General features: G+C 47.2%; 1 protein-coding gene across 1 annotated transcript in view; it reads right to left on the bottom strand.

Annotated features, from left to right (window-relative positions):
- Window positions 1-23601, bottom strand: part of LOC115329998 (cytochrome P450 4V2) — a 34849-nt gene that overhangs the window by 5760 nt on the left and 5488 nt on the right. Inside the window, exons 5-8 of the mRNA XM_040222383.3 lie at window positions 21492-21561; window positions 20609-20735; window positions 16922-17113; window positions 16675-16848 (exon numbers count right to left, since the gene is read on the bottom strand). Coding sequence (XP_040078317.2) covers window positions 16675-16848; window positions 16922-17113; window positions 20609-20735; window positions 21492-21561 — 563 coding nt within the window. The remainder of the gene's footprint in view (window positions 1-16674; window positions 16849-16921; window positions 17114-20608; window positions 20736-21491; window positions 21562-23601) is intronic.

Raw genomic sequence — 23601 nt, 5'->3', positions numbered from 1 at the left:
GGGGCCTTTTGCTTTCGGCTTTGAGTTTGAAAGACCAAACTTGATATGTAATTGTCATATTTTCTTATGTGCAACAGATATGCACTGCATATACATATGCACGATTTAGTATCTGACGCTTAGGAAGAACGGGTTATTTTGTGCACATACGGGCTCTTTTGTAAAATAACGAGCATTTCGTAGCGTGTAAGGCTTCAAATGTGTTAGTCATGTGTTTAAGATTCATTTCTATTTTCAGTGATTCATGCCGGGTTACTTAAACGTTTTCGTCCTGACCTAAGTTTCTCCGCGAGTCTAGATGTTACGTATCTTCTCCGTCAATACATAGGGCGAAGCTCACACACCTTGCAAATCACGCCAGTGCCAAGTAAATAAATATTATTAGGAGAAATATTGTTGCTTCATTGGCTTTTACGCTCAAATATTGAGGTAAGTACTAACATTAAAGGGCAACTCCGGTCCATACTTTCGATTTTGGGATTATGGCTGTTTTTAGTGCAGTTAGCGCCCCTGAATTGCAAGGTGTAATTTTTTTTTTCTCGTTATTGTGCGTAGTTTTAAAGATATCGACGTCTCAAAGTTTTGTTTGGGGCGCGGCCGACAAAACCGAAACTAGCCGCTCGAGGTTCCGGCAACACTGGAAATCACCCGCTATGTGGACGTGACGCCAAGATCGTTCTCGTTCAGCGAGTACGCAGTCCAAGCGGCACCTACCTCTGTTGCGCTAGCCGTCTAAAGATAGATGGTAAGCTGATTTTGTTTTAATTCTGTATACGTGGTAGTTATCCGGCATATGTAGCAAGAGTTAGTCGTATACCCAAAAGCTAGCGACTGGAAAACCCGTCAACTCGTTCGGTGGCGTACTCGGCGGCCGCCGCCGCGCGTGCGCTATGCCGTGCCGTATTCGTTAAAAGCTAGCGACTGGAAAAAGAGTGAACTCGTTCGATGCCGTACTCGGCAGCTGTCGGCGTGCGTGCGGTCTCCCGCACTCGTCGCTAGGCCTAAATTGTCATCTGTGCTCCGTGGATGGAGCGGCGTTGCTCTACGCCGCGCTGCCAGTGACGTACAGTGCTGGCGCTTTCGCGCAGCGGGTCAGTCCCAGACACGAAGCTTTGAGGCTCTCCGGCGCGTTCCGCGACAACCGAACAGACGTGTGTCAAGCTGTAGACGTCTGTTTTTTCGCTATTTTTTCCTCAGGCGCGTAAAAGCCGAATTTGTAAGCTACGACAGTAGTTCACCACATAAGTTCGTCCAGGTAGTGAATCTTTGTAGAAATAAAAAAAAAAGAACCTCTTTGGGCAGTCATTTTCTTCTCAAAGCTAGCAAAAGTTTTTGTGGGTGATAAAGGAAAACAGAGAACGTTAGCAAGGTGAGAACACTTTCTTTTCCTTCCGTATTTCCACCCCCACCCGCAACAATTTTTTTGTATTAGAATACATAGGATTTTAAGTTTTCCTTTGTAACTTTTAACTAAAGCAAGTTTTTTTTTTTTTTTTTTTTTGCGTTTTTAAATATTATATTTACCTCCAGCCGAACTCGGGCAAATTAGAGAGTTTGAACTTACAAATCGAACATTCGCCATTTCTTTAAAGTCCCTTGTGGTATTCACAAGCGCAATGTTAATTAATACTGCTGCTTAACGGGTTCGAACGATTGGGAGGCGAATGTTTATATCGCATGAGCTTCACGCGCCGGCTGTTCGCTAGTAGTCGTTACGGACCTGAATACTACGAACGAGATTGCGTAGTAAACAAGCAGTGACGCAAAGCAGAACATTGTTTTCGTTTTCATTACAAACTTCAGTGTTTGGAGCTAGTTAGTGGTTGTACTCTACATGCCCACCATTCCCTATTCAGCAGACATTCAATGGAGCGTGAATGCTCAATCTTCAACACTGCACTTGACAATGACTGTTTTATTTATTGATCAGGATACTTTTATCATGTTTACCTTTTCTGTACATGTACGATGGGCAAAGAGCGACGGCACAGCATCCTTTTTAAGCCTCGACCCCTTCGCTGACAAGCCACAACCAACCAACACCTGTAGGTTTCGTTCGTAACTCTCCGGCGAAAAATGATCGGAGCAGAGCTTCGATCTGGAGGTCAACGTCCAAGGCTTTCCAAAGTCCACTCGTCGAACAGCGTTTACCCACACCTTCTCCAATTTCCGATCCGTTGGAAACTTGTGAAAAAGCAGCTCCGGGTTGCGCAGCGGCTTGTTTGAGCAGCCCACAGCGCTTTAACTTGTACGCGGCATCTTTCGAGGAACAGCTGGGCAGTCTTGGGCGCACCGAGTTGCTCGCTAAAACGAGTCTAGGAGTCCTCACAAGCAAATAAACAAAAGGCTATACCGAAGCTACACGGGCTACAGGTAAAAGCAACGGCTAAACACGCAATTACAAGCCGAAGTAGCGGTGGTAGCGGCACAAAGAAGCGCGCGCGACGGCTGCGCCGTGCGCCCGTCCGGAACGGAGGAAAAAAGGAGAACGATGTTGACATCACGGCCCAATGTTGCTTTAGCGATCGGCAACCATACCTCGGCATTCTCACTCATGAGTGCGATCACTCACGATCACTCACGCTCACCATCAGATTTAAGGTGATCGTGAGTGAGGCCGCGAGTCTCTAAAAATTGTGAGTGTGAGTGTGAGTGTGATCGTGAGTTACGTGAACTTATGAGTGTGAGTGTGAGTGTGAGTCCTGAGAACTGATGAGCGTGAGTCTGATCGCGAGTGTGATCGCGAGTTCTGAGAACTAATGAGTGTGAGTGCGAGTGTGAGCCCTGCGAACTCATGAGCGTGAGTTTGATCGTGAGTGTGATTGTGAGTTCTTAAAACTCTTTGAGTCTGAGTGCGAGTGTGAGCCCTACGAACTCATGAACGTGAGTTTGACCGTGAGTGTGATTGTTAGTTCTTAAAACTCTTGAGTGTGAGTGTGAGCTTGAGCGCTAAGTGAAGTACTCATGAGTGTGATTGTGAGTTTCGAGGCTCATGAGCATGAGCCTGAATCAAGACGCGAGTCTTTGGGTGGATATGGGTCCGGTGATCGCATTAGTCTGCGTGATGGCGTGAGCCTGAGGACCATGGCCATGATGAGTCGCGGTGAGCGCTGGTATATTCATAGCTGGGTTGGTCACGTGAGCTCCCGGGCCGTCTTAGTGGGCGAGGAGACTCTCGCTTCGCAACTACTGCGTGGGGTTCGGGCCTTCAGGGTTGGTTTGGGTGTCGCTCGCCTGCTCCTTCGCCATGTGAACGCGCCGGTTCCTGTGGAGGGCGGAGGAGTGGGGAGGGGGGCTGCTTGTTCTTGCAGGCTCCTCCTTGCCAGCGCCCTCCGCAATGTCTCAACCAGCTGTAGAGGGCAGAGGGGGTATGAGGAAAGGGGGGGGGGGTCGCTTTCGTTTCTCCTTGGCGTTCGCTCTTCGCTTCACGGTAGACGGCGAGACGCCAACGGACTGACGGCGCCTCGAGGCGGCGCGGTAACGTCGGAGTTGGGGAAGCGTTCCAAACGGCTAGCGCTCCTCTCTCTGTGGCATAGAAAGGTTCGTGTGGATTTCGGTTCCTGTTGTCAAGTTGGTGTCAGTGGGCAAAGAATTTTATGATTGCGTCAACTATAACGTTCGCACAGCTGCAATAAAATTAAATGACTCGCATGATCCTCATCAGCACCCGGAATTTTATTTCTCCGCGCACCTCAACGTATCTTTCGCAATGAGTCATCACTCAGGAAGTGCGACAAAGGCGGTGTCATGATCGATCGAAGCTTCGAGTGAGGTCTTTCACATTGTGCGATATCATGCTTTTAAGTGTTGTTTGGGGCAAGATGGCGCAAGTGCATGACAGCCAGCCGGCAATGGCCAGGCGGCGCCACGAGAGTGCTGCCTTCGGCGCCACAAGCGGAGGGGTCTCTCTTAATGGGTCGGCCAGTGGCTAGTCTGCCCGTCGGGCCGTGGCGAGCGGCGACGAACCCGATTTCAGCAGTCCCCGTGTGCACGTGCGCGCCATGTCCCTTTTTATTTTATGCGGTTTTTTAAGACCATCGGGAGCCTTGATAGGTCCAAGTGTTCAGAGCATAATCTGGAGCTGTCATTTGGACACCTGTTTGAACTGTCTTCGTGCGCTTGCGGCGTCGCTCTATAATAATCGCCGCCCGATCGGTCTGTGCTTCGCTCGTCTCCCAGGAAGTGACACAACGCAACGAGAAGGCAGCGAATGGGTTTACTGTACTTCCCGGTTGCCCGTCTTCGAGAGCCGGCAGTCCGGACCCGCCGACCCTAGTTGTCGCCCGTCGTTCATAGCTGGCAGTCGGAGTCCGTGTCCACGCCTGCGGATCGTCCTTCCCACGCACTGCGTACGCTAGCTGTTCTGGGCTATCACAGCCAGAGTTTCGCAGCAGAACCACTCCTGGATCGCAATGGACTAGGCCGATAAGGCCAGGCTCGCCGTTTCCGCCGGTCCTGATCCGAAGCTCGCTGGTGGAACGCTCCGGGGACCGACATGGGCCGGACCAGCCAGAACGGCTCTATCGTTCCTGCCCGGCCCCAGCCTCGTGCAGCACGCTCTTCCTCTTTCCTCGCCGGCTGGCCCCCGCTCGCGCTTTGCTCGACCGTCTTCTTCTTCTCCCGGCGCCCCCACGACACTTGAATAAAACGTGGGTAATTAGAACCAAACTCTCCGTGCTAGAGAACAGTGCACAAGTCTGGCGACAGGCAAAAAAGTGTGCGTGTGAAAAGGATATTTACGCTTCGCATGAGCTTTTTCTAGAAAAAAAAATTGCGTACTGTTTTCTGCACGCCGTCACATTTGTTACCAGACTCAGCATTAAATTTGGTAGCCGAAACAAACAAAAATTTGTTCTACGAAAATCCACTATTTAAAAACTTGCATGCTTAAAAAGTTTTGGTTGCGACCGCGCGTGCCGAACGGCGCGCGCGGTCGCAACCAAATGCACGCCAACAACTACGAGTGCCGGAACAGGTCGAAGGGCATCTCGCTTGAAGACCTGATCGCCTGATTCTCGACGTCAAAGCGAAGCAACAATCGGCCCAATTTTTCCTACTGTATTTCTCTAAATGGTTTGTCTCAGAGACTCGTGAAAAAACTAGTATAAATACGTTATTTTGCAAAAGGAGTCTGTCATACCACTTTTCAAGCCTGCAGATCTATTTTTGTTCACTTCAACAATTAATGTAAAATCCACTTACTTGATGCATCGCACTCCAGTAATCCACTTTGTCGCCGTGTCGCTTCCCAAGGTCTTAAAAGGAAGCGGTAAAGTCTGACGCTTGGGTCACCTGCACGACCGTGGCAGTCTTTCACGCAGCAATAGCGGCATTTATTTTTGGGGAAACTCAAGGCTTAGGAGAGACGTCACAGGAAGCCGGAAAGGTCATAGAGACGTGAAGTTGAGACTTAATTTTATGAAAAAACAGTTCTAAAAAGGCTCAGGCCGATCCAAAGTGCCACGTTCACACGTGGTTTCTAAATGCGCCCGCCCACAGTCCTCGCGACCCAGGCCGTCCTGGACTATCCAATTTGTTTAATTTTTCAGTCGCTAGATGGCGCAACGTGTCGTGCCAACTTCTGCCAACTTCCAAGCTGCATTGCTGGTTGGGCTGGTTGCCTATGGGCACACTTAGCAAACTGTGGAAGCTACGACTCCGTGGGCCAATTAGAGCGTCGCATAGAGACAAGTGGCATCTAGAATGGACGCCTGTGAGACGCTGCCACGCTGCCATGTGTCTTACTCCAATAAATCTACTGGCTCATCGGGATTCGCAGAATTCGCCGTGTGCCGTGTGCCTTCGGTGACGGAGGCGCGCAGTGGCCGCAACGTCGCGGCGCCTGCCCCACGGCCACGGCCGGGTTGCCGGCGCGCCGGCTGGACGCGACTCCGAGGCGCCAATTGCCCGGGCTTCTCGGGCTTCGTGCGTGAAGCTGTGCTCCCCTTGGCCGTTGTTTATTCATGTTTCTTTTTTTACGCTGTTATGGTCGAATGCATAGGTGCTCAGAGTGAGGCAAGAATTTCTTGTAAAACAAAAATAATATATCTGATAACCAACCTTTTACAATTCAATTCTGAAACACTTCTTATCGTTGGAAGGCATATGACACATATCGCGATGATTCAAGCCCGTAATGAATTTTTACAATGGTGTAGCGGACGGCAAGATAGATCAGCGGGTCGTTGAAGTGCGCTACTGCGTTGAATGAACACTTGTTAACCGAGCGACAGAGAATCTGTCTCGAACCGATGGTTACAGAAAGGCCGCGGGTTTGATAATTATGCAACATAAATTATAATATATCTTGTGAATGTGCCACTGAATGTCCGGAGAAACCGTTTGTCATCATTTCCGCGAGTTATGAAAAAAAAAAAAAAACACTCAACTTCAACTTTCCGAATGTGCTGCTAATTTCCGGGAACTTAATGCGCGAAATAATGCTAAATATTGTATTTAAAAAAACCGCCAAGTTCGATTTTGATATAGGCGGACATTGTGACTGGGAAGACACCTTCGATATTTTATTTTACAATTAGAATAGGATTCAGGCAATGTTGACAGAGTCATAACCTGTAGTGACGCTTGTGTGCCGAACAAATCACTTAATACCCCGCCAGTATTTCTACCCGTGGCGACACCTCGAAAAGGCGAGGAGACCGATTTTCCGTGACGTTCAAGCGTACCATCAGAGTAGGCTCGTAAAGGCCGGTTCACACATCTGCGTTCCGAGCTACAGGAACGACAGAAACGACATGAACGACATGACACCGGGACAACCGTGACACATGATTGCTTGACAAAGCTGCTCATTGCATTATCTGTCACGCTCTGCAATACGAACATAATCGTCCCCTTTGTCATGTCGTTCGTGTTGTTTCTGTCGTTTCTGTCGCTCGAAACGCAGATTTGTGAACCGGGCTTGGGCTAATAGACCGACCTCATCGCCAGTTTCGCAATGCCTCCTCTGTCGCAATGAATTGCGCGAACTGTGGTCTTTCCGCACGAGGGTAAACGCCACGGTAGTGCACGAGACGAGCCGTCTCGTGCACTACCGCTGCCTCCTGTGAAGTACAACTATGGCTGCGTCACGCACGCTGTAGACGATTGGTGAGATCGGTCTATTGATCAAAGCCAACGTTGGTCAAAGCGAACGGCGAGCTCTCGTTTTCTTTCTTTGTCGGGGGGTGTTTACAGATATTGCGTTTTCCTGGTTGATAACAATAAACTGTTGATATGTTGGGCCTGAAATATTCGCTACAGTACACACGGATGAGCACTATATAAATAGGATTACGCTTCCAGCGAGAGCTCGCGCACGTAGAATCGGTCAGCTGCCCTATGGCAAAGAAGACGACGTGGACGATTGAGGAGTTTCAGCGACGATGTCACCGCCCTGGCGGCCGGCCGCCGAAAGAGAAAGAGGGGGATCGGTTAGCTGGGCGTTGGCTTTGTGTAAATGCGTTGGCCACGAACGTAGGCTTATAAACTTCGGCAGCAAGAATATTACGCGGCTCTAGTGTTCCGGTACGAGCAACAGAGCTGACACGATCTGCTACGACTAGCTACGACCACCCGCCGCAGCGATGCAAACGTCGAAGGAGCGCAACCGCAGTCAGTCGCCGTCGCCCGACGCAGATCGTTTGGCATTCACGGCTTTCCGCCCCGGATTCTTCGCTTGTACTTGGAACCGAGTTTTAAAAAATTGGGTTGTGTGGTATGCTTATACAGCCTAGAACTTGGTCTGCCTCACAGGGGCGACGAGTCTCCCAGCTGTAGATGAGAAATTTTGCCAGTGCAGTACAACCGCTCGCCTGGGGTCTTTAACGTGCTCACGCAGTAGTGATACACGACCGCACGCCGGTACGATGCTCATCCAGGGAACCGAGTTTTATTTCCTGTGCTTGTGTATGTGCTCAGTGGTTGGATATGGACCTCAGAGCAGTTCTTCAGACTCAACAGCGACTCAAAGTTGACGGCGGAGGGGCTTGCAGCAACGCTTTCGTTTGGTGCACGGGTGTGACGACTACACGGGTGAAATTTAATATAGCTGCTAGCATGGCGGGCCATAGTCGCTTTATGTTGACACGATTTTAAGTTTAAGTACTCCGTGCGAAGGCGAATGTATCGCGTTTCTAATCCACCTTTGCTTTTGCTGTTGTTTTTATCACGCACGACCGACTACTGAGCAAATGCTTCTGTACCGATCACGGAGTGACTGTCTTCGGCCTTACATTGCGGAACGCCCAATAAAAAGTAATGTTCGTTCGGCGAGACGCTTCCCTTTCGAGGGTCCTTCTTTGATTGATTGATAATTTCTCCCGTATCTAGGTGCTTTAATCAACACGATCGATTAAGTTTGCTTCCCTAGTTAGGACATTTTGCTGCCACACGCGGCACTAATGCTTGGCACGATGTATGCCACTGGTGGTATTGTGAACTGGTTTACTTCCAAAGCTAAAAGTGTAACAGGTGGGACCATTCAGTTTGCTAAAAATGTGATGATACGAGAATTTCGTCTACAGCATAAGCTTTCCAGATCTAGAATGGGTGTGCTGGTGGCTACAGCCTCAAGGTTTTTAATGGACCAAATGGGTGATTACACGGCAATAATGCGGTGGAAAACCGCCCATTGACTCGGTGAGTTTTGATTATGACCATTGGTGTGCTGTTGGCAAATTCGGTAATGGCACACCTTTTCCCTGACCATCTGGCTTTAAGGAACATCGTGTCTAGATGTGCTTAAATATGTTTATTTCAAGGTTCAGTTGACCCCTCTGCATCATTACAGGAAGGCAGTCTCAAGCCGCAACAAACAGTGGTGAATATACAATGCATGATAACAGGCAGTGTCCGGGCGTTTAGTCCGCAGAAGCCAATTTGAGCCTAAAAATGTTTTTTTTAGATAGTTTGCATTTGGTGTATACTCCGCAGGGCCTGGTTTCCGCGACCAGTGCATAGTCCACCAAGCTGGTGCGTTGTGTCTTCGTGCTTTTTTTCCTGGGTGGCATTTTCTTCGCAAGTTCTTCGGCGAATGCTATTGAGCCTGAAGAACTGCTCTTGAGGCCCATATTTAGCCACTGAGCACAGACACAAGCACAGAAAATAACTCTTGGTTCCAAGTACAAACGAAGCACCTGGGCGGAAAGCCGTGAATGTCAAACGAGCAGCGTCGGGTGACGGCGACTGACTGCGGTGCACCCCTTCGATGCCTGCATCGCTGCGGTGTGTGGTCGTAGCTAGTCGTAGCGAGATGATCTTCACTTCAAGCAAGAAATCTTGCCATACCTTAGTCATGATATGGGTGCAAGTGTTCGACGACGTGGGCTCTCTCACGTTGGTGCAGTTGTCATCAAGAAAGGCACATATCAACAATGTTTGGCGTTTGAGGCTGAAACTATGACGCATACTTTATCTAAACCTAAATTTATCGGTCTGCGGCTACAAACATTTTCGTTGACGTTGCTTAGATGATGTAACCATTCAGGCCTCGCATTAAATGGTGTTGCGAACTCTTCGGTTGTGTATGAATACCTATTTTTGCCCTAATAAAATACATTTTCAAAAGGACAGTGCCTTCTGCTGATACATATCTTTCAATTTACAATGCAGAGGCAAAAGAAAATTAACTGTGTACATCTACCACTTAGCATAAGCACCTTTTGCCATTCATTCCTGAGCACACTCAAATATCAGCTTAGGTTGCTCTTGTTTCAGAAGCTTTGCCCTCTTTTGTAAAAAGAAAAAAAAAAAAGTAAAAAAAGCTTTACCTTTGTTCTCCTTCTGACATTTAATACAGACTTGTATATTTTGCACATCACGCACAGCAGATATCACCGTGGTACATACAACTCGAACGGCCGATGAGACTATTGCTATTACAATAAAGCTTTCCACAAGAGCCAAAAGGAGGCTTGTAGGGGTGCAAAAGCACATCGAAATAAGATTGGCGCTTCCGGGGCTTGTTTACATTATGCATAAAAACAGGACGATCGGCAACCAGCTGATCGCAATATAACACCAAGGATACCGATGTTTCCATACATAGAACGCAGGATAAAGACCTCAGTCGTCCCTTGTATGCTGTAGCTGTCATACTTTCCATCCAACCGCTTTTTAGCACAATTAACTAGAACAACCGAAGAGTTCGCAACACCGTTTAATGCGAGGCCTGAATGGTTACTTCGTCTAAGCAACGTCAACGAAAATGTTTGTAGCCGCAGACCGATAAGTTTAGTTTTAGATAAAGAACGCGTCAAAGTTTCAACGCGCCAACATTGTTGATGTGCACCTTTCTTTGAACCCAAGTACATTCGGTTCAACTTGAGAACAGCTGCACCAGCGTGAGAGCTCACGTCGAACACTTGCACACATATCTTGACTATGGCAAGATCGCTTGCCTTCGACTGGCTTGAACACTTCATTTGTAGCATCATGGTAGGTCTTGGTTGAAGCGATGATCGTCTCGCACACGTAAACAAACAGAGAACAGCTCGCTTTGTTTAATTTATACGCTACCGATCTACGGGCGTCGCAAATCTATCCCCCTCTTTTCCGCCATGTTGGATCGATCGGAGCGCCCCCTATATTCGCTCAAACTCCTTATGCTCCGACTCTATAACAATGCAAATACCTCGTTCATTGGACTTTTAAAGACTACCGAAACCGACAGATTAACGTCTACGTCACTACCTATTTCGGAACACTTGCAAAACGTCAGTTTTGGAATTTCGCGTGCATTACTGGGCACAAAATAAGCCTCACATGTCGCTACAAAAAATGAGCGGTATACTAAGCCACCACTGCGTCGAGAAAAACTCCTTTTAGAAAAAGTTTGGAATGATTCAGCATCTCGCGAGCGTCAAGTGTGCACGCGGCCAAAAGTACGACAGAAAGCAACAATTACGTCCGACCGTCTGGCTGCCGAGCGCCGAGCCTCAGCGTCCCCCCCCCTCCCCCCCCTCCCCCCTCCCCCTATAGGGCACGCTCCTTTCGTAAACAAATATCCGCTAGACAGGCCGAGCACGCGGCCAAACGGCCATACGTGAGCAAAAAACCACCGCGCCGCACGCACCACTCCAGCAACGTAAGCGACGAAAGCGCACAGCCAACACCACGCACAGCACACTGCACTGCATGCGTACAAAGAGTGAGGAGCATTTGCGCTTGCGCCGCTTGCGCCCTGTCCGAAGCGGACACCGTAGTGCGCTGCGAACACGCGAAGAACGCATGACGTCAAGGAGCCAACGCCGCGTCGATGAAAGAGAGAGAAAGAGAAATGTCGTTAGACGTACGAGTAAAACAAAACAAACAAAAAAAGTGTCGACGAAATGTAGTAATATGGTGGCTGAGTAGTAAGCTCTGTCGAGCATTGAATGTCGAAGAAACGATCTTCGGATGACACATCGATGAAACACATGTCGAAGAAATGATCTGCCGATGAAACATCGCAGTGTCGATGAAACAATCTGTCTACGAAACCTTGTTCGACGAACTGATTGCCCATTATAAAACTGCGCGTCAAGAATGACGCGGTTTGCCGCATGAAAAGTGGCGCGCCCTACATGATCGAGAGCGCGACAAAGAACCACATGGGGACGGCCGCAAACCCCCAAACCACTCCAAACCAAACCAAGCAAAGTCATGCCAAAGTCAAACCAATCCAAACGAAATCAATTCAAGGACGGCTGCATGTATCAATATAATGAATGCTGACAGTATTTTATAAAGGCCGAGATGACTGAAAAACAATGCCAGCCGATGATTCTCCCTAAATCGCAGCCTACTCCGGCAAGCACGGTCGATCAACAAAATCAGAAGCAACTCAAGTAAGAAGAAAACTCGGCCACCGCGGCCTCTGTTCATAGAATAGCATACGACTGACAGACACCACTGTCAACAGGGATTATGGTGAGATTTCAAACCGTCGTCACGTGCAACCACCCTACCTAATATAACCGTTCTCTCTCCCCCCCCCCCCCTCCCCCACACACTCACACACACAAAAAAAAATGGGTCGATGCCCATATGTTTACTATATATAAATTCTGCATAAACTTCCGTAGAAGTACCTGTGGGTGGCACAAGAAAAGAAACGGAGGTGATATATGTAGTAATCGTTTATCTGTGTACAAATGAGCGAGGTATGCACAGCGAGGCGATGTTCTAATCAGTGCGACATTGTCTGTGTAACCTGTTGGAAGGCGCGTTTCTGTTTTCCCGCCGCCCTTGTCAGCAGGCGAAAGTTAAACGCACCCACCTTAGTCAGCTTGCATTTAGTTTCTTTCGTAATTCATCCAGGTTTACGAAATTTGGTAGAAATGTGCGGAGCATAAACATTAAAATAGTACATTTCTTTCAAATTGGATTAGTGGCTCAGAAGTTTCCCCGCCGCACGACTCACGCGAAGACAAACCAAAGGCTTGAGAGTAACAAAAGAAAAGCACAAAGAAAGCAACAGGCAAGCGTGATGACCTGTGAGTGTGATGAGCGTGAAGACCTGTGTGAGGACCGTGAGGACCTGTGTGAGTGTGAGGACCGCGAGGACCTGCGAGTGTGAGGACCGTGAGGAGCGGTGAGTGTGAGGACCTGTGAGTGTGATGAGCATGATGACCTGTAACAGTGAGGACCGTGAGGAGCTGAGAGTGTGAGTGCCGTGAGGACCGTGATGACCTGTGAGTATGAGGACCGTGAGGATCTGTGAGTGTGATGACCTGTGAGTGTGAGGGCCGTGAGGAACTGTGAGTGTGATGACCTGTGAGTCTGATGATTCGTGATGACCTGTGAGCGTGATGACCGTGATGATCTGTGAGCGTGACGACCGTGATGATGACGGCGAGTGAGTTTTGGTTTTGCGTTGAGCCGTGAGGGTGAGTCCGGGTGATGATCCTATTTTGAATAAATCGTGATCGTGAGTGGGCGTGAGTTCTGATTGAGGAAAAAATAGTGATCGTGAGTTTGAGTGAGGACAGCTTAAAATGCCGACCTATGTCGGCAACCCGCTGGCCGCCCGCTAAGGAGCAGCGGCTCGCGGCGGGTCGCGTTTTTATTATCGGCATTAGTTGAGAATGCGGCGTCTCACAGACGTGAAATTTTGGCTGGGGTCGTATTTTATGTCACTAAAGCGATACCAGTAATTTATTTCATTTTTAGTTTTGGCCGGAGTTGCCCTTTAAATAGAAAACCTTACATAGTTCAAAATTCTGCTCAGCTGAGCGTCTATGCAATGTCCCGTTCAAAACTCTCATAGCACGAGATTCGAGTCCCAATAGCGGCCATACAAACAATATATTACAATTTCAGTTGGTAGTTCTTGACAGACTAGTATATTACCTAACTGTAAATAAAAAATGAAACGAATGAAAGGTGTTTTTTTTTTTTTAGAAAATGGACTTTAAACTTGCAAGTCTTTCTATATATTCGTTTTCAGGCAAATGTTTCGCATTATATGTTCAGCGCAAACTATTCAAATTATACTCAAAAGAAAGAGCTTAATTGGAGCTTTACGGTGATGTAAAGATCATAAAAATACATTGATTAGGTCACACAGCACAGCTTGCTGAACTTCGTCAAATATCGTCGCAGAGAAGCGGTTTGACAAATAAAAAAAAAAATACATTAAGCATATTATGACCTAGACGCTTTATTAGCATAACTCGCCGTTTGCATCTTCTTTTATTAAAGGAATTTGTAGGTAGTTACAAAATATTTCAGAGCCGTTAATTGTATGTTAGTGTATTTTGTTGAGTCACTTGTATTACTGGGCGACAAGTGAACAAAAACCAAAACGTAAGCTTTTATAGCCGCCATACAAACAAAATGTTAAATTTTCTGTTTATTTTACTTTATGAAGCACGGCAATAGGTAGCTAGAGAAAAACAATTAGCCAAAAGAGAAGTTAGGCTTTTATGAAAATCAACCTCCAATTTGCAGACATTGTGAAATAGTCCTTGCTCTACGAGAATACACTGCCCTTTCTCTCTTACACACAACATTATATTTGCTATCAATAGAAAGAATATACTCTTAGCTTTCAGAAAATACTAAATATGTTACGATATCTCAAATAGGTCACACGGAAGAGCTGGTCAAACTTTAACAAATATTGTCAAAGGGACACACTTTGACAGTATTTAAAACAAAAGTGAAGATGAAAAATCACAATTAAATTATTGACCATAAATAATCCCTATTCTGAGTGGTCAAAAAAGTTACATCGCACTAACAAAAAAGGGAAAAAGTAGAAAGGAGTGAAACATGACACCTCCGACAAGCGAGAGCAAAGTCAGTTTGCGTCACGCCCCGGCTGCTTAAAATGTCCATAACTCGAGAAAAAAAAAAAATCGCCCGAACTTCCGGTTTGCATTCCCTGTCACAAAAGGGTTTTCCCCAAAACATATATTTTATTTTTCAACATATAAAATTGGACCCCAAATTCGTGCCTGAGTTGAGACGAAACCACCCGTATATACATATTTTTAGAGCGCAGCTCTTCGGCGCCCGTTTCCGGCTTAAGCGGCGTCGCCGTCGCCGTCGGCGTAATTGTGAGGTCACGTGACCCCCGTGAGGTCACAGAGCCCCGTGAGGTCACGAGGGTCAGGTGACCTCACGGTTACGCCGACGGCGACGCCGACGCCGCTCGGAGGGAGGAGTAGCAAGAAGGATGAGGACGTGAGGAGGAGGGAGGAGGGGTATACCCGCCCCTCAGTACCCTTCCTCCTCCTCCTCAAGAGATGCGCTCTAATTCGGCGTTCAGGGAGTTACAAACGGCTTTCATTTTCTTTTCTTACTTTTTACTTTTTTTCTTCCTTCTTACGTTAAAGCTGGCAGTGGCGGAACGCGATGATAATCTAATCATCCGCGTTTTTCCACTGCCAGCTCTGCGCCTGCTTCACTAGTGGTGACTTTGGTGCGCCCCCGAGTTTCCCACAAGCTTCAAGTGGTTCTAAAAAGAGTTGATTTAGTGGTTTTCGAAGGCGTTTTTTTAAGTTCCTAGTTCGAATCATATGTCTATTTTAACTCGTTAAAAAGATAATTTACGAATTTTAATTAATTAGCGGACTTATCGCAAACATTATCCACCGACATAATGTCCCCCTGGCCGTATAACTCACTTGCATTAACCGGTTAAGTGTAACTTTCAAGGCTTTTTTAAGCAAATCTGTAAAGCTTAAAAAAAAAATTTGTATATAAGGAGGAGAGCCTTTTACCCAGTATAAAAGGCTTTGATAATGAGGTGCATTGCCTTTTTAGTTCTATTGTATCAAACAATTAAACGGGATATTTGTTTGATGTTTTCCACGTCGTAAATTTGTTTCTACTTTTTTTTTTGCCTGAGGTTTTTGTATTAATGAAAGAAAGCGAAGTTTTTTTTTGGTTTCTTTGCGGGGGTTTTTTGGCTGGACTGCTCTCTCACCTGCGATGTTGAGGGGGGGGGATCGGTGGCCGAGTGGGCTAGAGCACACCAGCTCGGAGGACGTGGAGCGAACGCACGCACTGCAGAACCCAGTGATCCTGTGTTCGATCCGTTTCGATCTGTTTGAGCATCGTACCGGCGTGCGGTCGTGTATCACTACTGCGTGATGCACGTTAAAGGTCCCAGGCTAGCAGTTGTACTGCAGTGGCTAAATTGCTCATCTACAGCGAATGACTCGTCGCAACTTTGAAATGGCTGACCAACTACACGCTGTATAAATATCCACAGAACCCCAATTCTTTCCTGCGATGTTCCAAAACGTTTCCTGCTTCAATTTCTACGATCACCATTTTTGTTTCTCCCAGGTTAGTTCACTTCACGGTCATGGCCTTGCGACATGTTCCTGGCCTTTTCCAGATGGAATACCTTCATCGAACAAGTGCTCGCGCAATGGAACCATGCGCATGCTGCGAGTATAGACCTTTCCAGCGGCAGTCTCGAACGAGGCGAGCGGGCAAAAAATGCCGAGTCACTGAGCTGTGGACGCCTGCGCAGCGTCCGATATACCGCAAAGCAGATCAACAGTGCATGCTTGGAAGGCGTTCCACAGCCCAGCAGACAAAGATGACAGCGCGCAGGAGGCGATTTCTGAAAAGGTATATAGCTGCACGCGCTGCGAGTGCTCGATTCTGCAGTAACTATTCTCGATCAAAAAGCTGTAAAATAGCATTCGAATTACGCTTGATTGCGCAATCATTATTTCGGCTTGTTTGAATCCTCAAGAACAGAATCACTCGGTGAGCAGGGGTTTTTGCAAGTGTTATTACTGTAACATATGCGCCTATTATGGTTTACATCTTTCCTTTCCTCGTGTCTTAGGAAATAAACTAACCAAATTTTTGACTCAAAGGAACGCTGAAATCCCCTAAAAGAATCAAGTGCCTAGATAGGACAGGTATATATATATCACAAAATAAACTTTTCTTGCAAAACACAAAAAGAAAATAGCGCAATATTTACGTCGAGAGTTGGATTTTTGAGTGGGGCTCGATTCCCAAACATGCATCTATTTGGAGAAAATAAAAGCATGCTTTTAAAATCGCTCCTAACTCAAAAAAGATTTTTTTTTATATTTTATTTTAATTTTTTTTATTTTGTTTTTCGATATGCGTCTTTTATCCCAATACTTTTAAAAAAATTGGAAAAGGGTGGGGGGGGGGGGGGGTGAGAGAGAGAGAGGGTTTAGTGTTCTGTCTTACCTTGATGACGCAATCCATATACTTGAGTTTCTTCATGTCCTCCGGCGTTATGTTCCTGTCCGGTTCTCCTCCGAGGACGTCATCGAGTTCCTCTTGAACTTTCATTTGCACTTGGCGATGCAGGCCGATCAGGTAAAGGCACCAGGCTACCGCCATTGTCGTGGTATCGTGACCCTGTAGGCTCGAAAGATGCACGCGATTTTGCTTGTCTCCCTCACGGATCAACACCAAAACGCTCGAAACGCACCTCAAACATGAACGTGTCCACTTCTTCGCGGATATCTTCGTCCTTAAGAAGAGCGTCGAAATCCAAGCTGTGGTGGAGCAAGATGTCGATGAATGTCAGTCGCCTTTTTTCCCGGAATTCGTCGTCGTTCGTAGAGACTGCGTGTACCGTTCTTGTTTCTCTTACCAGCTCTTCCCTTCTATTTGCAATCACCTATAAGCGTACAAGTAACACGTGAGTATTATTTCTTGTACTTAATGCTATGCTTATATATTAAAAAAAGGTTGAGTTTATACAGCGTGTTTTTGTTTCGGCTTTAAAGATTTGTTTAAAAAAATTGACGAAGCAACACTACTACGGTATGCGCAGATGAGGGGGCGTAATGCTGGGGAGAGGAGGAGACAAATGGCTCGTTTGACAATGCTTGTGTACTTGGTGACCAGGGCCGACATGAGACTTCTTGCCTATAGGACCACTCCACAAGAATCGGGTCCAGTACCTGCCGAGGTACTTCAAGTATGGTGCCTGGAACGCGTCTCCGACTGGTGTGTTTACCGCGCCCAAAAAATTGGTACCTCGATGTCCGCGTGATGACGTCATAGAAGTGTCATGCTGTTGCCGGTCGCGACCCTGGTGGTGTCTCAGCAGCTGTGGTGTAAATGGCAGACCCCTGTTCTGCTGCAGGTCGCTCCCCACTGTGACAGTCCACGGAAGCTACAGCAGCCGAAAGTTGGGACGCCTGGGACGCCGTGACGACAGCGACACACGCGTTGGCTCGCGCTTTTCGCCAGCATTTCTGCAGCCAACCGCCAGGATCGCGACAGCAAACAGCATGACACTCCGGCTCCTGTGACGTCATTTGTTGCCACTTGGGTACCACTTTTCATGTATGGGCAGCATAGGACGCTAAACACACCAGTCGGAGACGCGTTCCAGGCACCATACTTCAAGGGAGAAGGCTGCGAACATCGTTGCCAGACGCCCATGTCGGCCCTGGTCACCAAGTACACAGGCATCGTCAAACGGTCCATTCCAGGGGGGCCGTTTCCACGTCTCAACCCAGGAGATGCCGTTCGGGTCAACAAGGGTGCATGGACCACGAAAGCGCGAGTCCTGGTGACTTCTTGGCATCCCCGATCGCACAACGTCATCACGGCGGAAGGAAAACTGCTGCGACGCAATCGCCAGCACTTGCTGGTTACCGAGGAAGCATTCCGCTTTGACGAAGATGACGACAGCAAACACGAGGCACATCGAGATGTCACTCCATCACACCGCTGCCCACCAGGATTCCCTGACCAAGCGCAAACAGTGACTATAGTGCTCTGGTGGCTAGTGCTCCCAGAATCACGCCACCAACAGCAGCTCCGAGAAGGTAACTCAGGCAACACAGACCCCCCGCCGGTTGGCAACATTGGGTAAAATACATCTAAAAAGTACTTGAACTAAAAGTAAATGAGAGGTGATGTACTTCAAGTAACGTAATAAGTACACAGGGTGCAATGTACTTGAAGTGGTGTACTATAAATGCAATGCACTTTCAAAGTAAAGTACAAGTACATTTTAACACAGTCTTTCATGATGCCCTTTCATTCCCCTATACCTATACATTGATTTTTTAATTGGTATGCATTGCCCCAAGGGTAAAATGGGGTGCATCACTTATCTTCGGGAATGACAGCGCATACTGGATAAAGTCAAGTGGCCACAGAGTGGTTATTTGTAGATATGGCGCGAAATTCAGAAGTCCGGCTTCTGAATTTGGCATCGCTTGTACTGGCTTATTGCCACGGAGAATCAAGACACATTCAAGTCGAAGGAAAAGACAAGAGAGGAGACTGACTCAAACCATTGAGACATTCTCCTCTGTTGTCTTTGTCTTCGACTTGAAAGCCCAGTTTCAGTTGTTACTTTACGATTAATTGTCCTCTCCTGATAATTTGAACCTCCTCGCTTGCGCTAACCGAGCGAGAGGCAGCGAAAGTTCACGAAGCAACGGGAAAGCCGCCCCGAGAACAAACGGAGCGATGCGTCGTCTGCTCGCGTTTCTGGTGACACCTAGTATTTCTTCAGAGTTGACAAAGCATCACTTTATGATACAATTTTAACACTACCGTATTTGGGGAATGTACTTTGAAGTCGGGAGTTCTACTTTCCTCAGAAAGTACCAGAAAAAAAAATACTTTAAGTAAAGTACAAATACTTACATGCTCGGAGAATCTACTTAAAGTACAAGTTTGCTAAACCTACTTGAAGTAGTACTTTAAGTGGCAATGCACTTAAAGTAGTTTCCAACACTGCCGGTTGGTTTACAACCGGGACTTTGTTCAAACGCCATGAACTATTACATTTCTTTACCTAATTTGAACTGTTATTTTATATTTTGTTTGTTTTGAGCACAAAAGCAGGGGGATGTATCGTATCCTGCGCGTGCCGCACAAAGCGGACCGAGAAACGCGTTCCGAATAGAGAGGAAGACGTTTCGTTCGTTGCTCCCCCACACCCGGCCTGTTATGTCTTATCGGAAATACTAGTCGATACAACGAAGGCGCGGAGGGGGGGAGGAGGGGCGGGGGGTCACAATGCCGAGTTTTGGTTCGAATGATTATAGTGGGTAAACATTAAGCGATAGCTGTCTTTGTCTCTACCGCACTCGTAGAACTCGTTCGAATGCCTGAGCTGAACGCCGCACGCCGCCGTTCCGCGCTCGAACCCGCTCGACGAATGCAGTGGAGCCAAAGGCAGCTATGCAGAGCGCAAGTTCGTCTGCTCCTTGCACAGGAGTTGCGATAATATCAGAACTCCGAGCTTTAATTGGCTGATGTAAAAAAAAAAAAAAAAAATAGTGGGTAGACCTTAAGGCATCTAGCATTGAGGTCTACCCACTATCCTTTCAGTCCAAGCCAATCAGAGCTCGGCGTAGTTTTGACGTCACCGCCATTTTGTCGCAAGAAGCAGACGACTTGTTCTCCGGATAGGTTCCATTGTAGGCTCTACCCACTAGTCATTCGAACCAAGGCTCGGCGTCCTGACGTCCCCTCTCCTCCTCTCCCTCTGTGTTTCGGCGCATAGAGGGAACCAATCGTCACAACGAGTCAAATAATCTCCTACAATTCGTGAATTAACTTCTTTCATTTGGGAAAATTAAACGTGATTTTAATTAGAAACTCGCTGAGCGTCGCCACGAAATCGGTAAGTTTTTGCAAGACGTGGGAAGCACGGGGCAGGGGGATGTATGCTAAAGTTATCGATCGTGCACCAGGTGCAAGGCTGTCGTGCGTGCTAAAACGCGGACGATAGTCGAAATCACCTGCTCAAACTTATACACCTTTTCCACAAAGGCGCAGCCATCTTGAATTTCGTCACCTCTGGTATGCGGTAAAACATCGTTTTGATCTCTCCTCGCCGCTGGAAGGTGTTTACGAAACATGCGTGTTTGTCACACATTCTTGTTATGCCTCACCTATATTTTCTCGCATATTCCAGGTTGAAATGTTTTATTATTTTTTTCGTTCCGCATACCAGATACGGAACTCACGTGACTGAGCAGGTCATAGCGAGTGCCCAGCTTCCCTATTATCGCTCCTATAGCTAATCAGACTGCGGGATAAGAACGCTTACGAACCAATCGTGAAGCGAGAAGATTTTATAAGTCACGGGAACGGAGCATTTTTCGCGTGTGGGGAAGTTGGTCGGGTCCTTCCTTACCTTCTTGGTGAAATCATGAACGACCGAGACCCTGCGCTTGTACTCCAGTCCTGCATCCGTTCTCAAGTATATCGAGTCCAGTTGTAGCCATGGCGTATTAGACCTCGCCACAACCTGCTCAGTTAAACTGAAAGAAAGAGAGAAAAAAGCTACAATCGTAATAACCGCGTAGACGTTTTACGTGAAAAATAACTAATCGGTAATGGGACAAGCTCTGTGGACACACTTCTGTATTGAGCGCGAGCTCTTCGTAAATTCATTTGCGGCTGTTTGTTTGTCTTCTCTGGTTGTCGAACACCCAAGCGCAGCTAATGGTCTCAGTATCTCAATAAAGTTCCTCTGTACAAAGAAGCTTTTTTTTTAATTCATTATTTACTCGAATTTTGAAGGACTCTGTGTTGCCAAGTAGATGGAACCGTTTTTGGCGCGCATTAAAAAAACGTTACTACTTCTGAAGAATAAAATAAAAAAATAAAAAGAAAGATAACGAGCTAGAGTTAACTGTTTAGGTTACAATAGGTTGGTATAAGGGGAATCGTCTTTTCTGGTCTGCGACAGCGCTCAGTCTTTGGCGTCCAGGCAAAATAAGCGAGCAAAAAATGCAAATGTATTTTACGATATTTTAAACAACGAAGTTCGGTTCTAACTACCCCATGAACAAACAAAATTACGAAGAAAAAAAAAAAAAGTCAGATTGCATTTGCTGCGGGTATAATTTCACCGGAGTCCAAAAATGTTTCCCGATTTCATTTTTGTAAAGTACAAATTACATAATCTTCGTTTCATTCAGGTGTAATGTATTACATTTTCTGCTTTTAGCCCATTAATCAATTGAGTAGGCTGTATACAGTGACTGACACTACGCAGCAATACCTCCACTTACTACTTAATTGCGTCGATGTACGATCCAATGTCTTCCCTATATTTACCCGTTGTCACACCCATAATGGTCTCTGAAAACGCAGAAAGTATGAAAATGATTACGTACGCGGTATAGTACCCGGGTGTTTGGTTTTAATTCGAACAATTTTATTTTTATAAAAATTGTAGATCCCTTCCACTTCACGTGAAGATGGAGGACCAGCAAAGCTGTCATTTTTACGACGTAAAGGACGACTACTATAGGACGACCTCAGGGACGACGCCTAGAGGACGACCTCATGAAACGACCTCGAGGTCGACGCCTGTTTGGCAGAATGTTTGGCCACCGTAGTGTCTGGCCCAGCGCCAAGCGCGAGGCGTGAGCTCTTTATCCTTTTCTTCTACGAGCTGTACATATATACAATGAGACTACAGCGCTATATAAGTGTCTGTTTCTCACATCTTCCCTTTTCTAACAAGGAAAGGTGAGGTGGCGTAAAGGTTTGGTCGAACAACACATCTTCCACTTTGCGCGTGGGTGTGGCTCGTGTCCGTACAATGTACACGCAGGAACGGACAGGGGTACATCCGCTGTACTTTAATGTTGGGCGGTTTCGGCGGTCGCTTCAGGCATCGGGACTAATTAAGTGTGTCCTGTTGCGGCGAATGGACGTATCGCCAGTGTTCATCCAGTATGATATTGGTTCCTCAGCTGACCTTTGGACAGTGCCGAACTTCTCGAGGTCCACGACCCAGACGCCCGTGTCGATGTTTAAGTCGGGAAGATTTCGCGCACCATGGCGAGAATCAAACCGGAGTTTCTGCTTCTTCCTGCTTTCTTTTTCGTAAGCCCCTAGTTTCTCGTTTTCTGGAAGACGAGGAAGCAGGCTCTTTGAAGAAGTTGGAAGAGTTGTCCTGATTCTTCTACCCATTAGTAACTCTGGAGGTGAGTAACCGTTCTTGAGGGGGCTGGCCCTGTAGGTAAGAAGGGTCTGGTACGGGTCTCCCGACTTTTCGAGGGATCCCTTGATTATTTTTACGGCAGCTTCTGCTATAGACCGCTATTCTGTGGATAGTGGGGACTTGATGTTATGTGTCTAAACCCATATTCTTTCGCAAAAACTGCGAACGATGAATCGGGTCCTTTGGAAACTGTGGTCCGTTGTCACTGATGACTTCCTCCGGTATGCCGTGTCTTGCAAATATGGACTTCCAGTGTGTGATGACAGCGTCGCCAGTCAAGCTAGTGAGCTTCACTAACTCGGCAAACCTCGAGTAGTAATCCGTAACAATCAGCCACCACGACCCTCCATCAAAACAAAAGGTCCATGCCGACATTTTGCCATATGGTCTTTCCGCAAACTCCGTGGGCTTCAGTGGAATTTTCCTGTTTCCTTTGTGTTGGAGACAAGTCCGACAGGATTTCCCGAAGTTCTCAATGACGGCCACCAGACTGCGTTTCTTGCCCTCGCGCGGCATTTATCTATGCCAAAATGGCCTTCGTGCAGAATGCGAAGAGTTGCTTCCTGGAACCTTTTCGGCATGATGATTTTGGTACCATGCATGAGAACGTCTTCGGCTTCGGTGACATGGTCTTTATGTGGCCATAACTCCTATAGGCAAGGCTGAAGATCACGACGACTTGGCCAGTCTTTTTGTCTCAAAAAGCGGAGTTGGCGGCAGAACTCTTCTTCTTGTTCCGTTTTCAGCGCTTGCCGTGAAGGGGGTGAAACTGGCAGCGTTGAAAACAGCTGGTTTATGTAGCCTTCGATCTCTTTTTCCAGCTCGTTTTCCTCGATCTTTCCTTGGAGCGGAGACCTTGACAAAGCGTCAACTGCGGTGATGTCTTTGCCCGGAATGTACGTGATTTCATAAGCGTACCGCGCGCTTGCGCATCCTGTGCAGTCGAGGTGTCAGGTCGTCCATCGCATTTGACCCAAACAGCGAGACAAGAGGTTTGTGGTCTGTTTCCAGGCGAAACGTAGTTCCGCAGATGTAGTCGTGAAACGTCTTGCAGGCCCAGACGAGAAAAAGGCCTTCTTTTTCGATCTGAGCGTAACGGCGTTTAGTTTCGGTCAGCACTCGGGAAGCATAGGCAATGACAGCGTAGCGACCGTCGTCTTGCTGCTGCC

This window comes from Ixodes scapularis, unplaced genomic scaffold (assembly GCF_016920785.2).
Source record: "Ixodes scapularis isolate PalLabHiFi unplaced genomic scaffold, ASM1692078v2 PGA_scaffold3__209_contigs__length_174095766, whole genome shotgun sequence".
In the NCBI taxonomy this organism is placed as follows: Eukaryota; Metazoa; Arthropoda; class Arachnida; order Ixodida; family Ixodidae; genus Ixodes; species Ixodes scapularis.
The sequence above is the reverse complement of the archived record's forward strand: the minus strand, read 5'-3'. Positions and strand labels throughout refer to the sequence as shown.